The sequence below is a fragment of the Mandrillus leucophaeus genome, unplaced genomic scaffold (assembly GCF_000951045.1).
Source record: "Mandrillus leucophaeus isolate KB7577 unplaced genomic scaffold, Mleu.le_1.0 Scaffold798, whole genome shotgun sequence".
In the NCBI taxonomy this organism is placed as follows: Eukaryota; Metazoa; Chordata; class Mammalia; order Primates; family Cercopithecidae; genus Mandrillus; species Mandrillus leucophaeus.
The window spans coordinates 1,919,498-1,942,608 of NW_012108674.1; the positions used below are offsets into that span (position 1 = coordinate 1,919,498).

At 42.7% G+C, this 23,111-nt stretch overlaps 1 protein-coding gene across 1 annotated transcript in view; it reads right to left on the reverse strand.

The window, feature by feature from the left end:
• Window positions 1-21,559, reverse strand: part of SHC4 (SHC (Src homology 2 domain containing) family, member 4) — a 163,836-nt gene extending 142,277 nt beyond the window's left edge. Inside the window, exon 1 of the mRNA XM_011967297.1 lies at window positions 20,522-21,559. Coding sequence (XP_011822687.1) covers window positions 20,522-21,106 — 585 coding nt within the window. The 5' untranslated portion in view covers window positions 21,107-21,559. The remainder of the gene's footprint in view (window positions 1-20,521) is intronic.
• Between the last annotated feature and the right edge of the window lie 1,552 nt (window positions 21,560-23,111).

Sequence of the window (23,111 nt, forward strand, 5' to 3'; positions counted from 1 at the left end):
ATACCCTTCCACCTGTCTGAGTCTCCAATGACTATCAATTTCAACTCTATGCCCATGTGTACATATTATTTCATTCTCATTTATAAATGAGAACATGCAATATTTGACTCATATTCTTGTAAATAATCAGGATTGAGCCTGATTTTATGTAAATGGCAATGCTATGAGGATGGACAGAAGCAGGATCCTGTGACTTCAGTAACTGTGGGATTGCTTCAGGATTACATCACCGGGTCATCACGATCAGAGCTAGAATGAGGTGACCTGTTAGTCAGCATTTTTTTAAAAAACAAAAACCCTAGATTCATAAAAACTTTGTGATGGACAACACTATTTGTCCCAACCCCTTTATTTTCAAAGCATTTAAGTGACTTGAACAAGATCACGCAGCAGCACAAAGCTCTAAGCAAGCATAGAAATTTGCTAAGCTACTCAATCACAAACATCAGGTTCCCATTAAAATCAAACATAGATTTTTGAATCAAACTCAGATAATGCCCTTATAACTTAAATAACCAACACCTTCATGATACAATGTAAATAGGATCCTAGGTTCAAGTTACTTATTTTATAGCTTGCATTCTTTTAAAAAAAATTCAGCGTTTTTAGCTAAGGAGAAACAAAGGGCACAGGGAGATCTCTATTTTCCTTTAAAGTCTGCTAGCATGAGTGAATTATTATTAATTATTGGTTATTATTATCCAGTTATTTTTTACATTGCTTGAAGTTGTCATGATAATCAATTATTATCATTGGTTATTACATTAAGTAATGACTTTCTAGAAAGATACATAGATTGAGGTAAGTATTCAAAAATTTAGGAATGCTGAAGAGTCTAGGAGACGGGAGAGGTCAGTTGGTTAGAGCTAATGAGAAGTCTAGTTCAGGCTTGAGATTTTCATAGAAGTTAGGCAGCTTCTTTTCTTGCCCATACTGACTACACACCAAACCTTAAACCATTGCCCTGAATTCCCCTGACCAATGGCATTCAAGAGTATACCAATGGAAACCAAGTATAGGTGATACCACGCTGGCTCTAAGCCAGCCATTCCCATAATACCTAAAGACGGACTGCTGATAGCATCACTTCCTTTAACATTGTTCTGAAACCCCATATCCTCCAGAAAGTCTCACCAAAGAACTAAGATAGACAATTCAACCATTACCAAAAACAATCCTCTCAAGAATGTTTATGTATGTGGGTAAAAACACCCAACATCTACTCTCTTAGCAAATTTTTCGTCTGCAATCTAATGTTACTAACAATAGTCCTCATGCTGCACATTAGATCTCTAGACCTATTCATCCTACATAACTGCAAGTTTGGGACCCTTGACCTATACCTCACTATTTTCTCCCTCTCCCTGGCCTTGTAACCCCTGTTCTACTCTCTGCCTCTATATATTCTAACTTTACAAGATTTCACATGTAAGTGAAATCGTACAGTAGTTTTCTTTCTACATCTGGCTTATTTCACTTAGAATAATGTTCTCTAGGTTCATCCATGTTGTCACAAATGACAAGATTACCTTCTTTTTTAAGGCCGAATAATATTTCATTGTATATATACCACAATTTCTTTATCCATCCATCCATCAGTGGACACTTTGGTTGTTTCCGTATCTTGACTACTGTGAATAATGCTACAATGAACATGGGGGTGCAGATAGCACTACAAAATGCTGATTTCATTTCCTTTGGGTATATACCCAGAAATAGGATTGCTGGGTCATATGACAGTTCTACTTTGAATTTTTTGAAGAACCTCCATATTGTTTTCATAATGATTGTGCCAATTTACATTCCCACCAAGAGTGCACAAAAGTTCCCTCTTCTCCACACCTTCATTTATTGTCTCTTGTCTGTTTGATAATAGCCCTCTTAATAGGTGTGAGATGATATCCCATATAGTTTTGATTTGCATTTCCCTGATGATCAGTAATGTTGAGCACCTTTTTATATAGCTGTTGGCCATTTTTATGTCTTCTTTAGAAAAAGGCCTATTTATTTTTCAACAATCTAAGCCTACAAACTTTCAAATGGTAAAGGGATAGACTCTTGCAAAGCTCTGCCCAGCTCTGTGTGCAACACCATGTGGTGTCCACCTCTGTTGCATCCATCTTAAAGCATGAGAGCTTAGGCAGCCAGGGCAGAGACTCTGGGTGTCCCACCTACATCTTTTGCTCCTTTTCCTTTGACTCTTTCTTCCTTACTAACAGATCCCCAAAGTACCTAGCTTAAAAACTGCCATTTCTCAGCTTCCCTGGAAGCCAGGAGCCCAAGGAGATGTGAGAGGATGTTATTGGGTAGGATTTCAAGGAAAACTATTTAAAAGGGGGCTGACGCAGCCAGGAGGTACACCATTCGTATTTGACATTCCTTCTTCCTGCTGCTTGAAAAATGGGTATGATGCTGGGTGCTCCAGCAGCCTTGTTGCAATCTTGAATGAGCCCAAAGATGGAAGCCATGTGTTAAGGATGGCCAAACAGAAAGCTGGAAGAATCCTGGGTTATTGATGACTGAAGCCCTGGCCAACCTACCTAAATGAACAAAAAGGGAAACGTCTATCTTGTTTAAACTCCAGTTATTTGAGTTTTGTAGTAATCTAATCTGAAGTGATAAGAGGGATCTTTTAAACTGTGCTTTCAGATGGCAGCTGAGGAGCCAGGGTTCCTCTGCAGCCCCCTTCCTACCAAAAAGGAGCTCTGTGAAAAGATTTCTTACTAGAATCAGTTCAGCAGCTCTTAAACAGACTTTCCTGTATGTCAGCAAAAGTAACGTTTTAATCCCCATTATCTGAAAGTAGAGTCTTTATACAATAACATCTTACTGAAAGTATTACACCTAACAACTTCAAATGTCCTAAGCATTGCTAAGAATACAAAAATAAGCACCCAAAAACATCTAAAAATACTACTAAGTCAACACTAACGTTTATGCTTATGTTCTTCTCTTAGGAGAGCAACCCAGTCTTTCATTCAGAGCCCATTTACCCTTGATTTCGATAACAGTGGTAACAGGTTGTCCTCTCCAGAGCTCAAGAGACCAAATTGAAATGTTGGGTCCTCCCAGAGACAGACTCACTCTGGAAAGCAAAAAGTGATAGCTGACTGAACAAAAGAAATCTGAAAAAGTATAAAAATATAGACAGATGAATTCAAAAAGCTCAACCATTTGGGAACCCAGACTTCAGGGGCAACCAACCATTGCATTCCATGACTGTTAGAATGAAGGCTCCATTTCCATCAGAAAAAAAAAAAAGGAGATTGAATTCCAATCAGTATCCACTTCTGGGTGTACACCCAAGAAAGTTAAAAACACATGTCTGCACGCCGGGTGCGGTGGCTCATGCCTGTAATCCCAGCACTTTGGAAGGCTGAGGCGGGCGGATCACGAGATGAGGAGATCAAGACCATCCTGGCTAACACGGTGAAGCCCTGTCTCCACTAAAAATACAAAAAATTAGCCGGGCGTGGCGGCATGCGCCTGTAGTCCCAGCTACTGGGGAGGCTGAGGCAGGAGAATCACTTGAAAATGGGAGGCAGAGGTTGCAGTGAGTCAAGATGGCGCCACTGCACTCTAGCCTGGGAGACAGAGTGAAACTCCCTCTCAAATAAAAAAAAAAAAAAAAAAAAAAAAAAGCATATCTGCACAAAAGCTTACCCCTGAATGTTCATTATAGCACTATTCATAATAGCCCAAAAGTAGAAGCAACTTGAAGGTCCAGTAACTGGTGAATGGATAACAAAATGTGGTATCGCCATACAATGGACTATTATTCTGGAATAAAAAAAAGGGAAGAACTGACACATGCTACAACTTGATGAATCTCGAAAACACTGTGCTCAATGACAGGAACCAGACACAAAAGACCACATATTATATGATTCCATTTATAAGAAATAGCCAGAAAAGACAAATCCATAGAGACAGGAAGTAGATTAGTCTCTGCCAGGAGTTGGAGGGGAAGAAGAGGGAGTGACAGCTAATGGTTCCAGGATTTCTTTTTGGAGTGTTAAAAATGTTTTAAAACTAGACAGTGGTGATGGTTGCACAATTTTGTGACTATATGAAAAACAATTGAATTGTACACTTAAAGAGTGAATTTTACAGTATGTGAATTATAGCTTAATAAAACTGTTATAAAAATAAACCATAGATCTAGAAAAAAACCTGACATTTACCTCCCAAATTTTTTTCAAACAGAATCATCTGTCTACGGAGAGAAAGAAGCATATAATCTTCATTATAAAGAGGTTTCCATGTAAAATACTACATTTTTAGAAGACTGACATCTAAAGGGAGAAACTTCAATTATCTGAAAAAGTCAATGATTGCCTGGTGATGTCAACTAAATGAGCTTTACTGTGTCAAGATTCTTACTGGTGAGTGTTGACAATGTCTGTGGGCATCTTATTCAGAAGAAATAGCTCCCTTCTCCCTCTTATCACTTAAACAGTTGGGTGATGACTCACAGAGTTTCTGCTCTTTCACTTGCTTAGAGTTGCTCAGCGTGTGTAGGAAGCATTAACTCACTAGCAGGTGAGCCACCTCAAACCTTTTTGGAAGTCAGCAGGGTATAAATCATAAATAAATATATTCCCCATGACTGTGCACATTACGCTTCCTGGAGGCCTCCAGAATCAATACTCACTGCTTGCCAGGGCCCAGGGGCCTCCCACAGCAATGCCCACGTCCTTCCTCATCCTTCCTCTTCCTTCTCCCTCCTCTTTCTCCTCCCCCCTTCCTCTTCCCCCCCTCTTCCTCCTTCTTTTCTTAAGTGATAGCCTAGTTGTAAAATCGAATTCTTATATTTTCTGAAGAGAAATTTGGAGATTTATCACACATCCCAGGCCAGAATCTCTTTCACTTCTTTCATGTTGAGATTTTCACTGGATGACTGTTCCCCACTCCCTGCTTATCATCTTTCTTGCTCTCTGGGCAATGCATTTGGAACATTCTCTCCCTAGAACATTCCTATCACTGGACTAGGCACAGTGATATGGTGTTTGCCTTTATTTCACAGAACTTTGCAACTTATTGCTGCTTGTCACAAAAGATAAAAAAAAAATTCAAGATTTAGTGTTGAATAAGAGTTTCTTTGTTTTTAAGTGAATAGTAGATATCTATTTCAGATGGATTAACGTTTTTTTTAACTCACCTCTGCATTTGAAAGCGTTGAGAAGAGACACTTGACATAACTTAGACAGGTCCTGAGAGTCCAGCATTATGTAGATAGGCTGGTGAGCGCCTATGAGCTATATAGAATGCTTATGCTGGGCGGGGAGGCGGGGGGGCGGTTAGTGGATGAAGCTTCAGTTAGAGCTACTCTGAAAATTTTTAGTCTTTTATTTCCAACTGTCAGTATTTCCAAGATACATATTTTTTCAAATCAAAAACTATTTCTAAGTATGTCTTCATTTGGCCAAAATGAGTATCTTTAACATCATTTCAGAAGCCAAAAGAAAATCAGCATGAAAACAGACCAGCCTCTGGCCAGGGTCCTCCAGCACCTCTGGGTCTTGTCTTTCAATAGAGGAATGGCTATAAGTGTGACCCCTTCCCCAAGACACTCCCCTGCCACTGATGAATCAACAGGTACTGACATGCAAGGGTGCCCTGATCCACAAGAGAGAGAGAAAAAAAAAACACACACATTGCAGACGAGCATGCACAGTATAATTTTCATCTGTGTCAACAATTATATTTGTGTGTATATACAAATATGCAACACTTAGGAAAAAAGTCTGAAAGAATACAAAACAAGCTGTTAATAGTGCAATTAGCCCTCAGAAAGTCATTGCTTGTTATTCTTTTTTCTTCTCCTGACTCCTCTATTTAAGAAATACAAGTGAGAGAACAATCTCATTCACTAGGATCCTGGAGGCCTTTGAGTCCCTAGAAGCATTGGGTAAATAAGATCTAAAATATATCCACTTTGTGGGTAAAGTATCTTGGTTTTTGACAGTGTATTTCTAATAGTTAACATCATCACACCTGAGAAAGATATGTATTTTTTTTTCCAAATGACAAACAAAAGCTCTTGAAAAAAATTACACCTGCTTTTGTAAGACCTTTTATTGCAATTTGTTTAATGTTTACAGTATGCTACGGAGATGCAAAGGGCCCTCTAGAAGATTGAGGTTGTTATCAAGAAAAACAAAAATCAGGACATCTTCACTTAGTCTTCAGCTGATAAAAACGTTGACAACAGTGGGAGAAACTCAAAACTCACACGTTTTGGCTTTCTTTATAAAGGGAAAGGCCATAGATGAGTTTCTAAATTTAAACCTCTATCCCCAGAGATACCCTTGTAGTTGCTGATTCAGTTTCATCTCATGAATACACAGGGTCTTGGGTATTATTCTGCATGGGTAGCCAAGATATCTGTTATATTCCTAGCTGTGTTTTTTATTTCTAGGTTGCCCTGGGACACTCTCTATATATCATTTTCCCTGAACAGAAACCACTGTGAGAGTAAGTAGTAAGCACAACAGCATTTGTTAAATGCTCTTTGCTCTTCAAGGGCAAGATGTTGTTGTCAAGTTTAGTAGAAAGGCAATTGAATGTAAAATGGGCTCATTGATTAAAGCTATACGACATAGCATGTATATGTGATGATAGGAAACGCATCATGAGACATATCAACAAATCATGTTGCTGAATTGTTAACACAAAACTCAGTACCATAAAACTCTGCTGACTGATTTCCAGTTGACAACTTGCTTCATGAAGCCAGCAGGCTACCAGTATGTCTATACTTTTGGCTGTGACTATTTGAATTGTGGGCCTACCAAGAATTCTGCTGTGTTTGTGCAATTGTAATTGCTGTATATGGCACCTGTATATTGCAATTGTAATTGCTATTGAAATCACATAATTGAAGTAGATATTCAACACACTGGGTTGGGCGCCGTGGCTCACGCCTGTAATCACAACACTTTGGGAGGCCGACACAGGAGAATCACTTGAGCCCTGGAGTTTGAGACCAGCCTAGGCAACATAGCAAGGCCCAGTCTCTACAAAAATTTTAAAAATTAGCCAAGCCTGGTGGTGTGTGCCTGGAGTTCCAGCTACTTGGGAGGCTTAGGTGGGAGGATGGCTTGAGCCCGAGAGGTTGAGGCTGCAGTGAGCCGTGACTGTACCACTGTATCCCAGCCTGGGCGACAGAGCAAGAACTTGTCTCAGAAAAGAAAAACACACACACACACACACACACACACACACACACACACACACAGATAACATATGAGTGTGGATTTGGATAAGGTAGCCATTCTATAAAAATAAGTCAACAGCTTTGGCAAAACTTAGGAAAGCAAGTTGCTTTTAAAAATAGTATTAAATTAAAAGTAGATAAGACTATTTTAAAAGACATATTTAAAAAATGAAACTGCTTCTGTAGTTTCAGATTGCTTTGAAGATGTCTCTAACTGCTCATCTCACTTTAAAGAAACTGAAAGGAGGAATGTGGATTAGGCACTAAGGTCAGAATTTATGCAAGAAGGATGAAAAGGGATATGAATCATTGTATCTATAAAATTCAGAGAAAGAGCCTTGACCCTACAACACAAACGCACATTTATGTACGTTTAATTTAAGGGTCAAAAGTATATATGTAACATTTTTATTTTCCTTCTACAATGACAAGTCTCAATAGTATCAGAGAAGACGTCTTCTACTACATAATATTAAGAAACACTCCATTCACCACCTAAAATCTCTTTGCCTTAACAGGATGGTTGTTAGATAAGTGTCTCCAACTGCTTGGCTTGACCAAAAAAGTGTACACCAGCCCAGATGTTCTCCCTAACTCTGCCTGCCTGCTGGTCACCTGCCTCTCATCTAGATAACTCTGCCACCTCGAACTCAACATGTTGGGAATGGAGCCTCACCTGTTCCCTCTCAACACGGCTTGTCCTGTAGTCCTGTGTCTTCCACTGGCATCTCTCCCATCCCATCCTAGGCCATGCATCTCCAAGTTTTAGGCAGGCTGGACTGAATTCTACCCTCTCCCCTTACCCTCTTCATCAAATTATTCTTCCACGATATCGCTATCTCTTATGTCATTATCTCTATCAAGACCCTGATACACACACTTCCCATCTTGACTATTGCTGTAATCTCCTCTTAATGGGCTTCTCCACCTCCAGGCACTTCGTTCACCAGTGCAAATCCTCATGCCTCTGCTCAGACACCTAAACTTCTTAGGCTGATACTTAAGACTTGTTATAATCTGACTCAAATCTCAGCATTATTATCCACCATTCTTTGCCAAGCAACCTTTACTCTGGCTCAACTAAAATTGGTGACCTCCCTTGTGGATAGCTTATAGTTCCTTATCTATGTTCCTCACTTAGAATACTTTCAAAAAATTATGTATATACTATATATATAAAATTATATGTATATATTCCCTATTGTTAAATTTCTAACCGATCACTAGGGACCATCTCAGAGGCCATCTCCCTAGGAAGCTTTCCTTGACTACTCAGCTAGAAGACATCTCTACCAGATAGAAGACATATCTACTTCATCACACTGATGTATCTGACTGTTATCTATAGGCGTATATCATTTTCCACTTTGTATTATGATTATTGATCTCCTAGTTTCAAATGAAAGCTACAACAGCAGAGTTTCCCAATCTGTGTGTCACAGAATATTAGCTCCATAAGAAACTGATCAAATAAGTTTTAAAACGCTGCATACTAGAGCCCACACCTTAGAAACTGCAGTGGGGATGGAGGAAAATGGGAGTGTGTGAGGAATGTGCTAAGGGTGGAATTGACAGTTCATGATAAAAGGAGGCTGCGTGTGGCAAGACAGGGTGAGTGGTCTCGAATGGCTCCCAGACTTCTGACAACAGGGAGGCACTAGTCACTGAGTGGGCGGAGGTGACAGTAGAGGTGTGGGATATCCAATGGTGTGCTTGGGTTGTGATGGTTGGCGTTAATATCCTGGAGGAGGGTAGGAGTAGGAAGACAAAAGACCAAGCCCTGTGGTTCTTTCTCAGTTCTCATCTTCCTTGAACCCTCCATGGGTTTTGACATGGTTTTGACCAATCTCTCTCCTGGAAATTCTCTCCACCCTCTCCCTAGGTGACCTGTCTTCTCTCCATCCTGCTCCTCATACTGCCCATTCCCTTCCTCCCTTTCCTATAGAACACCTAAATCCTAAATCCTGCTCTACCCTCTCCTTGTGGCAGCCTTGTACATTCCACGGGCCTTGATGACAACAACAACAAAAATAATTTCTCCCCAATCCTAACTGTTCTATTTTTTGCTGGAGATTTCCACCTGGATGCTTTGGGTTCACCTTGAACACAGCAGGTGCACAATGGGATTCATCCCCAGCCCCATCCATCCTGCCCCCTCACTTTCCTGCCTGTGACCCATTTCTGAAGGGGTGAGAAGCTGGTAGCTTCTTCCTCCTTTAGGTGTCCCATCTTTCCCCTCTCTTCCTAGTGCCACTGCCTTTGTTACCACTCTGTTTTTCTTCTGGTTGCCTTTCTCCAGGCCCCTCCTCTTGCATCCTCTCTGAGCATTGCAGCCCATGTAAACTTCCTAAAGCATATCTCTGTGTTTCTCATTCCCCCCTTAAAAAAAATATCCAGTGGCTTTATGTTGAAAACCCAGCTTTTCAGGTACTATACAACCTTGTTGTATCAGTCTATCTTATTTTCCCTCTGATTTCCTACATATGCCTCTTGCACTCTTCAACCAAGTCAAACCGCTCACTGCTCCCCAAATACATCCTCCACTTTCCCACCTCCATGCCTTCACTTTGCCTAGGGTCTCTCTCCATCTCAGCCTATGGAAACGCTACCCATTTCTTAAAACTCAGGTAAGATACCTCTTCCTCCATGAAACTTTCTCTAATCATCTCAAGTGGAAGGTGTGCCCTTTCTTCTCTGAACTCCCATAATCCTTCATTGGTATCACGTTGGTTTCATTTATTGTAACCTAACATTTATTACAGTAATTTATGTGGACATCCTTGCTTTACTTTCCTACTACACTTCCTTATGCAAGAATTATGTCTCATTCACATAATGTAGTGGAAAGAGCACTGGCTCGGGAGTAAGGAGATGTGAAATTTAGTCTTTGCTCTGCTGCCGATGAGCCCTGTGACCTTGGAGAGCTTAACTCACCATGAAACAGAACTTTGTAGTCTAATGTATCAGATGAGTTCTGAGTCCAGGGTTAAAGGAACCAAGCTGAGAGGGACGTGGGAGGGACAATGGCATTTCAAGGAGCCAGGATTGGCATTAGGTTAAAAAAAATTAAGTTTGAATTATGCATTTCACCACTTCCCAATAAATGATTCATCTATATAATAAATTATTCTCTGATGATATTGAGAGTAAAAATCCAATTTCTGGGGTTATCCTTAAAGCACATGGGTTTTTCAAATCTCCTGCCTTCTGGAATGTCAACTCCTCTAACTAGAGGAAGTTTTCAACCCCAAGACAGGCTCTGCTCTTAAAATTTACTTGTAAATTAGTTGTTAAAAATCTTAATGCATTTCCCTGTGGAAATGAAGGTACTGGTAACAGTAGGATACCATGATTAAGATACAAAGCTATTTGCACAGCAAAAGAAACTATCAACAGAGTAAACAGACAACCTACAGAAAGGGGGAAAAGTTTTGCAAACTATGCATCCAACAAAGGTCTAGTACTCACCATCTATAAGGAACTTAAATTTACAAGAAAAAAACAAACCCATTAAAAAGTGGGGACAAGACATACATGAACAGACACTTCTCAAAAGAAGACATCCATGTGGCCAACCATCATATGAAAAAGTCTCAACATCACTGATCATTAGAGCGATGCAAACCAAACCCACATGCCATCTCACACCAATCAGAATGGTTATTAAAATATCAAAAAATAACAGATGCTGGTGAGATTGTGGAGAAAAGGGAATGCTTATACACTGTTGGTGGGAGTGTAAATTAGTTCAACCATTGTGGAAGACAGTGTGGCGATTCCTCAAAGATCTAAAGACAGAAATACCATTCAACCCAGCAATCTTATTACTGGGTATATACCCAAAGGAATATAAATCATTTTATTATAAAGACACATGCGTGTGTATGTTCACTGCAGCACTATTCACAATAGCAAAGACATGGAATCAACCTAAATGACCATCAGTGATAGACTGGATAAAGAAAATGTGGTACATATATACCGTGGAATACTATGCAGCCATAAAAAAGAATGAGATCATGCCCTTTGCAGGGACATGGATGGAACTGGAGGCCATTTATCCTTAGCAAACTAATGCAGGAACAGAAAACCAAATACTGCGTGTTCTCACTTATAAGTGGGAGCTAAATGATGAGAACACATGGACATATAGAGGGGAACAACACACACTGGGGCCTATCAGAGGGTGGAGGATGAGAGGAGGGAGAAGATTAGGAAAAATAACTAATGACTGCCAGGTTTAATACCTGTGTGATGAAATAATCTGTACAACAAACCTCCATGACGCAAGTTGACCTATGTAACATGTACCCCTGAACTTAAAATAAAAGTTAAAAAAAAAAACAACACTGTGTAAAGCAACCTATAACAGTGGAGTTGACATGTTGGACTCCCATTTCAATACTGACGCTTGCTACTTACAAGCCTCAAGGCCAGATAATGGACCTCTCTTGGTGTCAGTTTCCTCCCCATCCACCCACTCCACAGGGTCATTGTGAGGTAATTGATGCAAGCTTCCTGCAACATACACAGAGCTCAACAAATCATAGCTATTATGTTAATGAGAATGTGACGTTGTGTTCCTCTATTTCCAAACAAATGCTAATAAAATCTCATATTTCCATCCCCCTCCACAGAAAAAGAAACTAAGCTAGCCTGTCAATGCCATTTAGCCCAAGTGCCCCTGGGTTAAGGTAGAATCTGTCCTAATGTGGACATTCTTGATACACGAGTTGCTCATAGCAACATATGGCTCATGTGGTCCATGTTCATCCCATGACCTGAGATCCTGATATGGAAGCCACAGGAGTACTGTTTGGGTGGAAAGTGGCGTGAACTACAATTTTTAGAGAATCTGTAGATTTTAAAGAGGGGAAAGAAGAAAATGAGAACATTTAGAAGTGGCTTAGATTAGATTTACAGGAACCACTGAGCAGTTGTTTATTTTTCCATTTAATATTGCCTCCTAATCTACATCCCTGGTTCATACACTTCATCCCACTGGCTCAAGGTTTCTCAGCATCAGCACTTTTGACGCGTTGGGCCTCACAATTCTGTGTTGTGGGAGCTGCCCTGGGCCTTGCAGGCTGTTTAGCTGCATGCTGCCCTCCAGCCACTAAAGGCCAGTAGCACTCACCTCCCCTCCCAGTTATGACAATCAAAAACATCTCCAGACATTACCAAATGTCCCTTGCGTGGCAAAATAATTCCCAGTTGAGAACCATTGCTCTGACTGGACTCAGCAGACGTTCCCAAATCTTCTCTGCTGCAGAATCACATAAGGAGTTTGCCAAAAATGCAGGTTTCTGGGCCCCAGCCTCAGACATTCTGGTCCAATAAGTCCAAGATGGGGACTGGGAATCTGCATTTTTAACAAGCATTTTTAACTGATACAGGTGGTCCACAGCAAACTTTGGGAAACGTTACAATAAAGAGTCAGTGAAGTAAATAAACATCTTTCCAAAATGCAGATACTTTTCGCTGTGCTGCACCGGAGGAGCAGGGGACTAGCGGATAAACATTAGGCAGCTTTAGAGAAGGCAGGCAGGCCCTCCCTGGTGAGCAGCACAAGGCAAGACTTAGGGAAGAAAGCTCTGCCAGGGTGGTGCTGCTGGCCAGGAGAAAGTATGCCAAAGGAATGCGGGGAAATGCCAAAACCAAGTTTAGTCTATCCTGAGTTTTTGGCCCAGAGGCACCCCTAGGTTACTGAAAATCCATTCTCGTCCTTCCACTTGGGACCTACTATGAGACAGGCTCTGTGCTAAGCTTTTTACATACAGTTTGTTATTTTATCCGCTCCCTAACTATGAGAAGGCTTATCAAGTTTTAGTTACATTTCTCTGGGAAATTTCATATCTCAAAGAACTGATGTACAAATTAACTCTTCACCCACAATCTCTTCATGAAACAGGAACAGCCTGTACTAATCCTAGAGTTCTACTACCCTTAAAAACTCTTTGTAACATTGTTAAATGAGAAAAAGCTCCTGAGCTGAGAAGGCAGGATCCCTCTCTTGGGTCTCACGCAGCCCCCAGTACTCTTTGTCCCTTTGCATAAAAGAAAGACGTCCCAGTATGTTTACCCAGGAAGAAGACGTTCTCAGCTTCCTTCCCACATATTCTGAGTGGACAATGAAAGACAAAGGGGCTAGAAATGTCTTCACATTCCAATGCCACTGGTGGGTGTGCAAACCTAGCCACCTTCAGATGCAGATGCATGATGTAAGTGAGTGAAGCTGGGTGGGGAGGGTGGGGCAGCCTGTATGCATCATTTAGATCACCCTCCTGGTGATGGAACTGTCATATTGGGATCCAGGCTTGGTTCGGTCCCTCCATATGATAACACTGTACTGGCTTCAGAGTAATATGAACGTGGAAATGAGAGGAAGCCATATTGGGGAAATGACCCTAAGGTCATTAAGGTTGCAGCAAATGAATGAAATGGGAGCCAGTCCATGCATGTGGTAACAAGTCCTGGCCCGACATGAACCCACAGCCATCCACAGGGACCTCCTTAATCAAAAGGTTGAAACTGGCCAAGCCAGTGCTCTTTGGGCTCCTTGCCACTCTTCTATGCTCCCTCTTTTCTTCTCACTGCTATTTTAAGACAATTTTCCTATTAGAAAGAAGTTTTTGTAATTATCTTTCTAAAAAGCACACCCAGCATTTTAATCATGTAGAGGCATTTGGTGTAGCACATTTAGTTCAGAGAGTCGGGGAAGATGAAGCAAGATGGAGGTAGAAAATACAGTGCTGTACACAGAACTAGGAACTCTTGTCTGGGTTCCACCACTGGTAGATGTGTGGCTGGGGGCAAGTCACTTCACATGTCTGAGCCTTAGTTTCCTCAGCTGCAAAATGAAGTGTGTGGACTCACTGATCTCTAAGACTCTTTCTTGCAGTTAAGGCTCCAGTGTAGAGGGGCATGGAAGGACTGGACCAATCAAGGGATATGTGAAGGTCTAGAGAGAACAGGGGAATGGGTCAAACCTGCCAGGTTTTCTCTAAGTTCTAGCAGAATCTACTTCCACATCTACTCCAAGAAAGAAATAGGAAGGAAAATATAATACCCTCAAAGCCAAGGCATCAGTTTTAGCTGGAATTGTTTCCTTCCATCCATACTACCTCCTCAACCACCAATAACTTAGAAAAGAAGGAAATTTACAGAGGCAGAAAGCGATTTCCCTTCACTGTGGGTACCTGAGTGACCCAGCTCTGGCTTCATTGTGTAAACCATGGGACTGTCTTTCCAGGAGTCTCCTGGAGTTACAAATCTCCCTCTTTCAAGGTTAGAGTTACCAGGCTATGTGTGTGGCAAGGCCTTTTTTACTTGGCTCTTTTGTCCAGAGAAAATAGAGAAGGCTTAATTTCTGTCGCTTCTGCAGTCTTCCTGTTGGACACCAAGTCCAGTCAGACCTAACTGGCCAGACACGTGAGGAATGAATGCCATGTTCCCACAATCCCATCCACTATCACTCACCTCTTCCAACCCTGGCCTGCCCCCGAGCTAGCCCACGCTTCACCCCTCCCTGGAATCCTACTCTTGGATGCTGTTCTACCGCCCTCCATCTCTCTGAAACTTACTGCCTCCACCCATGCCAGTATAACACCCTCCTTTCTGCCTTACTGGTGAAGCCAGCTCAGTGTTAGCAAGAGGGTGCTAAAATAGAATTGAATGCATCCCTGAAGGACATTCTTTCTCTTCTCTGCTAACACAAGCAGATAAACATTATTTCCTCAAGGTAACTCTTTCTAACCAAAAGAGATCCTAATAGTAAGGGGGTTCAAACAGGCAGGAAAAAATACCTGGAGCCTCAGGATTTTAAGCAGCATTTGTTCAAACTTCTTCTTCTTCTTCTTCTTTTCTTTTTTTTTTCTTTGAGACAGAGTCTCACTCTCTTGCCCAAGCTGGAGTGTAGTGGCACGATCTCAGCTCACTACAACCTCCACTTCCCAGGTTCAAGCAAACTTCCCACCTCAGCCTCCCAAGTAGCTGGGAGTGCAGGTGCACGTAAACATGCTCGACTAATTTGTGTATTTCTAGTAGAGATGGGGTTTCACCATGTTGGCCAGGCTGGTCTCGAACTCCTGACCTCAAGTGATCTGCATGCCTTGGCCTCCCTAAGTGCTGGGATTACAGGCGTGAGCCACCGTGCCTGGCGGAAACTTCTTTCTTCTTTTAAATATGAGAAAATGAGGCCCACAGAGGTGAAGTGACTCACCCAAAGTCACACAACTTAGTGTCAGAGCCCTTACTTTAATACAAGTCTTCAAATTCCTAGACCTGTCATCTCCTATGGAAAAGCTACTTGAGGTAGACATAACATTTGGTACTGTGGACTACATCTAGTCTAGACAATAGATGATTGATAATACTAGTTTACTGGCTCAGTGATAAGATACCTTAGACAGGAGAAGATGGATGGTAAGAGTATACTGTGGGATTTACAAAGGAAGTAAAGAAAATCTTTCAACACAAATTTCTGTTTGCACACAAAGCTGATGAGCTTGATACCCAAGAAGGCCTATGTGAGCAAACACATTGCAATAAATGTTCTTGGGGACTGTTTTGGGTTGAATTTTGTCCACCAAAAAAGATACGTCCAAGTCTTAACCCTCAGAACCTGAGAGTGTGACCTTCTTTGGAAAGAGGGTCTTTGCAAATGTCATCAAGTGAAGATGAGATTAATCTAGATGATTGAGTCCTAATCCAATGACTGATGTTCTTATAAAAAAGAGGGAAATTTGGCCATGGACACACAGAGAAAATGCATGTGAAGACAGAGGCAGAGACTGGAGTGATGCACCTACAAGCCAAGAAGCACCAAGAATTGCTGGCAATTACCAAAAGCTAGAAGAGACAAGAAAGAGCTCTAAGAATCCCCCCCTAGAGCTTTTAGAGACAGAGTGACTTGGCTGATATCTTGATTTCAGACGTCTAGCCTCAAGAACTGTGAGAGAATTGATTTCTATAGTAGTAAGCCACCCAGTTTGTGGTACTTGTTACAGAAGCCCTAGGAAACCAATACAATCTAGGAAACAGTTGGCTGGGCTGGGCTGAAGTGAAGAGACTGAAATCACTCACATGGATATGACAAGGCAAGTTCCGTGGGCTGGTGCTATGATGAGGCTATCCTGCACAGTGTGGCCTTTCATCTATGTTACTCCATTCCCATACTTCAGAGATTGCCCGTCTTGCTTGGAGTCAAGTGAGAGGTTGGGAAGAGGAGAAACGCTGGAGTGAGACACACCTGGATAGGAATCCTCAGTCTGCTACTTACTAGTTGTGAAGTATCCTGTGGATCACAAACACCTGGGCTCTCAGTGGCCTCACCTGGAGAACACAGCCTTCCTCAGGGGGTTGTGGTGAGGGCCACTGCGGTTACCTGCCACAGCTCGTCGGGGTTGGTTTCTTTGCCTCTGCTTTATTACGTCTTTGAGCCAAGTTCAGAGGTGGAAAGGAAACTGACATTTTAAACACCTCCCGTATGAGAAAGGAACCCTTCATTCATTAAACACTGGTGCTGCGAGGGCTTTCAAGCCAATTCCCTCATTTTAAAGAGGAGAACACTGTCACGGTGTAGATTTTCCACATTCCCCACTACATTGGGCACCTGGGAGACCTTTAAATGAATGTCTGCTGATGGATGAATGGACTTGGAAAGGCCTCTAAAGAAAACAGACTTAGTCTTATGGGGAGAATGAAGTCATATTTGACACCATTTAATGGGCTTTGCCCACCTCACTACTTTGCCCAGACTGGGATCTCACTGTCCTATTCCTGGCTCAATATCTTTCAAAGAATGGTTAGGCCCCCTTCCCTGAGAGACTTTCGGGGGGTCCAAAGTCTGAGTTTAAATTAAAGTTACTCAAAACAGGTGCTCAAGATTCATAAAGTGTTTTCAGCTGTATAATTGATTCTACATCATAAGACCAAACGAGCCATTTTTTAAAAAGAATATTTAACCCAAAGTCAACTCCAGCTTAGTGCAGATGGAAAATATAGTCCTTATTGTAAAGAGAAAAGATGCAAGAAAACAAAATAAAGAGTAGCTATAACAATTCCACTTTTTACCCAAAAGGAATAACTTCCATTCCCATCCAAGCTACTGCCTTTTTCACTTACCCCACTTTATCACTCTCCATAGCACTTATTACCATCTGAAATAGTATATTTTTTCATTTATTCAATTGAACCTATCTCCACTCACTAAAATATATCACAATGAGTCAGACCTCTTTTGTTTACTGATGCTTAGAAGTGATTCGTTTTGTTCATAGATGCCCAGTGCCTAGAACAGTTACTGCTGCATAATTGATTCATAATGCAATTTGCATATTTGTATTATTTGTTGAATAAATGGATGAATGGATTAGTGAATAAGTTGGGGCAGGGAGAGGAACAGTCACATGATATGGATAAGAAGGTAGAATATTAAGTGGCCTTTTTCCTGTAAAATTTGCCCCTAAATCCACCAGCAATGTGTCAACTAGCCATTAAGATCATCTTTCTCTCAGTTCTCTCCTCTGAATCCATTATTACCAAGCAAGGTTTGATTTAAATGTTTTAACGTGCTTTTCCCTACAGATGGGAATACAGAGTTCACAAGTTTGGTTCATTTGGTATGATATTTTTACTGTAAATTAATAGCTTGGCATTCATTTTCAAAATTGGTTCACATCTCAAAAGAATTCTGAGTAACAGAACAACAACCAGCATGGAAACTTGTGGTGAAGACAGGTGAGAATGGCACACAGGAGATTTGGGCTCTAGATCTCACTCTGCTTTAACTCACCTGTGTGGCCTTTGAAACACCCCTTCTCTGGGGTTTGGTTTCACCATAAAGGAACTGACCTTGATAACTTCTGAGTCTCTTCCATCTTTCAAAGTTAGGATTCTATAAAACTTAATAAAGTAAGTTCTTTCACGTATTTTGACTTCATAAGAGATGTCATTAGCTTGTATTGGATGTCACAGATATTGGCAATCTTGTGAGGTTCATTTGGGTCATGGGGTCGGCACTTTTTCTGGGGTCAGTGATTATTGCCATAAGAAGACAGACGGTGGCCACATTAAAAATCTAAAACGCCAGAGGAGCCAATCCCTAGGGAAACTGGAGATCACATAGCAACTCTTTTCACATTTAAAATTGTACAGGTGTGTGGGTGTGGAGAGGTTGCAGGAGGTACAAGAGGAAAGGAAAGCTGAGGCAGAGGCTAGAGGATGTGTAGGTGACAGTAAGGCAGGTGCAGAGAGCCCAGGTTTGGAGAGTCACTCGTTTTCCCATGAGGGCCTGGCACACACCTAATCTTGACAAATGAGAATATGCCCGTGAACTCTGAGTAGAAACATGAAAGTATTTCCATTATGTGCCGTGTCACTGTGGGGGAGGGCAAGAGCTGCATGTCCCATACATTTATTTGCTTTAGAGGTTTTAGTTACCCATTTGCCAGGACTGCCCAAGCCTGCTCTCTCTGTAACCCTTCCAGTGTTTACTATTTGGCCTTCCTTGAGATCCTCATTGTCTGTTTGTAATACAGTTATTGGGCTAGCTCTGTATACCTTCAGATCAGACATCTCACCTGAGTGCTAGTCTTATATGACTGTCTACCTACATATTAGCATTATTTAGAGATCATTACATTAAATTTAATATGTCAAAAACAAACTTAAAACGAGTTCACTTCCTAATTTTCTCTGCTTCAGTCATTGGCATCACTGACGTCATTCCGAGACTTCAATTTGAAAGGCTTTTCTTCACCCTTTACAACTCTCCATCAATAATCTTCACGACCCCAATAAACAACAATGGTAACAAACCAATCTACCCACTGCTCAATAAATGTTCGCTATTCTATTATTTATATTAGGATCTGAAATAATCTGCTTAATCTCCCAGGGTTGTTGAGGTTTCTCTCATTCTTCTCTCACAGAATGGCTTACCATTCACCTCCTTTCTCTCCTCTCCACCTTAATCAGTGTTCTCATTCCCTCATACCTAAACTCTCAGAGTATCTTTCTTACTGCCCTCCAAGTCTCTAATTTTTCCCTGCTTCAATCCATGTCAAATAAATCAACCGACTGGTCTTTTAAAAATTACTTTCAGCAAGTCATGCCCTACAAACCTAGGAGGATTCGCATTTGCCAGTCAGAGTATTTACAATCTCCTCATTCGGCATTTAAGAGCTTCGGTCAACTTCGGTCTCTCAAGCTACTCGTGATCTCTATTTGTCTTTATTCAACTCATACTTGTTTGAGAACTACCCCAGCCCCTCCCTCAGTCCCCCACTATTCTCCAGCATTCCCCTTGCTTTTCCATAAGGCCCAGCCTGTGTGGTGCTCCCCTGCAGCCACCACAGTGACTTTGCTCCTATTCTTGGCCTACCAGGAATTTCCTCCTTTCTGCCAACCCGGATTTGACATTTCTTCCAAGATTCATCTTCTCCTGAGGGTTCCCAATGTGAATGAATCCCAGATCACAAAATCGTTCCTTTTTTCTGAATTCCCTCAGCATTCTCATATTAGCTATCTATTGCTAAGTATTATTATCTTAGTATTTCGCATGTATTCATTGATCTCCCTCATTGAAATCTGAGCTCCGAAAGGGCACAGGCCAAATCTTCATTTGCCCAAATCTTGATCGAGCAAGGACAGATGCAAGGCCAGCAAGGACCTTGATTTTGCCCATAGCTCATGGACAAGGCCTAGTTGCTGCAGCGTAGGCAGTAAAGGCAATAAATGTGCACTGGAGAGCTAAGACTAGCTCCTAGCACAAGGTTAGAGACTCAGACATGTTTTGAGAAGTGTTTGCTAAATGCTGAAATAAATTTTTAAAGAATAATTCAAGCCCCTTACACACCATGTGTTTCTATAGCACAGAAATCTTTACGGTATTCATCCAAAATACAATGGCCAGTATAACCTACCAAGTCTCAATCACTGATCAGATTTGAAGTCCTTGACTCTTTTTGGCCAGAATACTAGGTCCAGTGGGGACAAAGTGGTGCCATCAGCTGCCTCTATCAGAACTTGCCTCTACACCTGCCAAGTACCCACAGGTTCATGTCCTACAAGTTAGCACCAGTTCATGTCCTTGAACCAAAGGCTGCCTGACTCCAGTACAAGTCAGATAGTTGTAGGGACATTTGTAAACCCAGCTCCCCACCCCTTGGTCCAGTTGAATCATGTCCTGTCCAAACACAGAACCCAGGCAGGTAACCTTAGACCCCTTGAAGAAAGCAGAGAAGATGCCCCCTTCCACAGAAGTTCTTAGAAAGAGTGCAGAGAGGAAAATGGACTTACCCTCACACAGTAGTTCATGCCCATCCCCAACAGGTGCTGTAGAAAGTGCCTGTCCTGCCTGCTCCTAAGGGGTGGCTCCCCAGGGCCAGGAAGCGGGCACGAATCAGGGGTTAGGGCGGTTGCCCTGTGGCCCACCAGGTCCGGCTGCGGTGGAGGTGCAGTCCCAGACCTACTTAGACTGGTTTCTGGGGAAGAGGGACTGCTGGAACCTGGGTCCCGGCTTTCCTGGAGCTTCAGCCGAGGCACCTCTTTGGTACCCAGGCAAAAGTTTTTCAGACTCAGCAAAGTGGCCGGGTTGGCCAGCTTCATGCTCGCCATGCGGGGGATCAAGGTGCACAGTGGGGTGGGGCTCTCCTGCGACGGCAAGGCGGCATCTTCAGCCGGCAGGTGAGGTGCCAGGGCGGGGTGGGGAGGCTGCGGTGAGCCCTTGTTCCCGACCGAGCCTCCGGAGCTACCTTCGTCCAAGGACGTGATCGACTCGTTCCGAAAGCGGCTGTACTTGGCCCTGTGCAGCATCCCGGGGTGCCCGAAGAGTCCTACATACAGCACGAGTCCTGCCAGGCTGTCCTGGCTGCGTTCTCGCATAGCCTTGGCAGTGCTGAAACAGGATACTGTTGCATAAATCGCCTCGTCGTCTGGTAGATAAACGGTGCAGACATCAAACGCCTCAACGCCCGATGCAACTCGCAGCAGCCACCTCTCCAACTCTGCTCTCGAGCTCGCCCACCTCGGCTCCCGGCCCCTTAAGGGTGACAGCCCAGCGGGGAAACGCCTCCCCTGCTCTCTGATTTCAGTCCCTCCCTGGCCCAGGCAGAGGCACCAGTGTTCTCGCCTTGGAATCCTTGTCGGGAGAGCCTAGACCCAGGCTCCCGGCGGCGGTGGTCGCTCACGGCCAACTCTTAGGCACAGAACCCGGGCGAGCGCCGGCCAGGGGGCCCCGACGCATCACTAGCCTTGCAGGAGCCTAGTAGAAATATTTAGCACCCCACTCCCACCCTTACCCCAGCGTTCTGTTCTGCACACAGGAACTTTCGAACCTGCTCCCTTCGGCTCCCACAGGGCGGGGCAAATGACTGGCCTATTAACCCTTTATTTGTTCCAGTGATTGTTCATTTAAAAAGAAAAAAAAAAATTGTATCTATGAGCCAAAGGCCCTTCTGCCTGGGTTCGTTGATTCCGAAGGCTGCCCTCTCTTGGAAGATCTTGTCTTGCATCGTTCTGGGCCACCAGCCAGGAGTACTACTGACGGGCGCTGCTCCGCATTGTTTCACTGACTTGTGATGGGTCCGTGTTCCTCAGATCCCCTCCCAGCCTGCCTACCCTCGCTCAGAGCTTCCCTCCCTCCTGGACTCCTCTCGGAGCTTTTTTCAGAAGCCCATTTGCAGCCGAAAGCTGAGATGTGCAGGATGATACGCAGCGTGTTGAAATTTTTATGAATGAACTTTGCCGAATGAATTTCTCTCTGTGTGTGCAAGCTAATAAATCTGTGAATGAAGCTGAGAATAGCTGTAATTGACTGACGGTCTCAGAGGTGCTTGGTTTTTATCCAATCAGGAGGCAGCTTGATGACTCATAGACCATAAATATACTAAACTAGTAGCCGAGAGAAATAAAGCTAGCGGGAGAGGAGGGACACATTTTATTTTGTGGTATCTGATGAATGAGTTAAAAGGAAAGGCAATCTTTACTACAGATCATTAGCTGGGGAGCAGCAGGTTAAAAGATCTATTTTCTTTCTTGTTGAGATGGCCGGGAGGGCAGAGCAGAGGAGCTAAAAATTAGACCCATTGTTCCAGGGATATTAGGACATATGGTTCACAACTCCTGTGGGAAGCCATGATGCATTTTTCTTAGAAACATAGTTCTTTTTTTATTGATTGTTGGTTCCATCTTCCGTCTGGTGCAACTTCCTGTACCTATCAAATGTATCCTGAAGACATGATGACAACTGCAAAGGCTTAGCACACAGGAAGCCAAAACCAGAGCTGGGAAAAGAAAATGCAGGTTCTTCAGGAATGGAGAAGAGGAAACTGCTGAAACACCGGGGGTGTGGGGTGTCAGGGTAGGGTGGAAATCACACATCGGAAGAGATGAAGAACTCTCAGAAAAGATTGCACTACTCCGTGGTTCAAGGCTTTGTCATCTGAAATTGTTCGTTAATTAAAAAATTAAGACAAACTGGCAACCAAAGGAATCAAGGGTGCCACCTTCATTATCTTATTGACCCTAACGCTGCATTAGGCTCATGTATATTGATGACTTTGGGAGCCTGAGCTCCCTTGGGATCCAAACACAGGCTCTGAATTAAATGGTTGAGAGTGACCAGTGAAAGCAGCATCCTCCCCTCAAGCTCCCTGCTCCCCCAGGGAGATAACGCACCTATCTGCATCCCTTCTGCCAAGGCTGTTCAGACGTTTCTTTACCTGGAAAGGCTTTTCTGCATCTTCATAAATCTTCCCTTCAACCCTAGCTGACCTCCTTTTCCCTCCCCTACATCTCCTCCTGGCAAAACTGAGGGAAGTAGCTAAATCAGTTGGACCCCACATCCCTAGGGCTGAGGAGACAGGCTCTGGACAAGATTATTTACCTC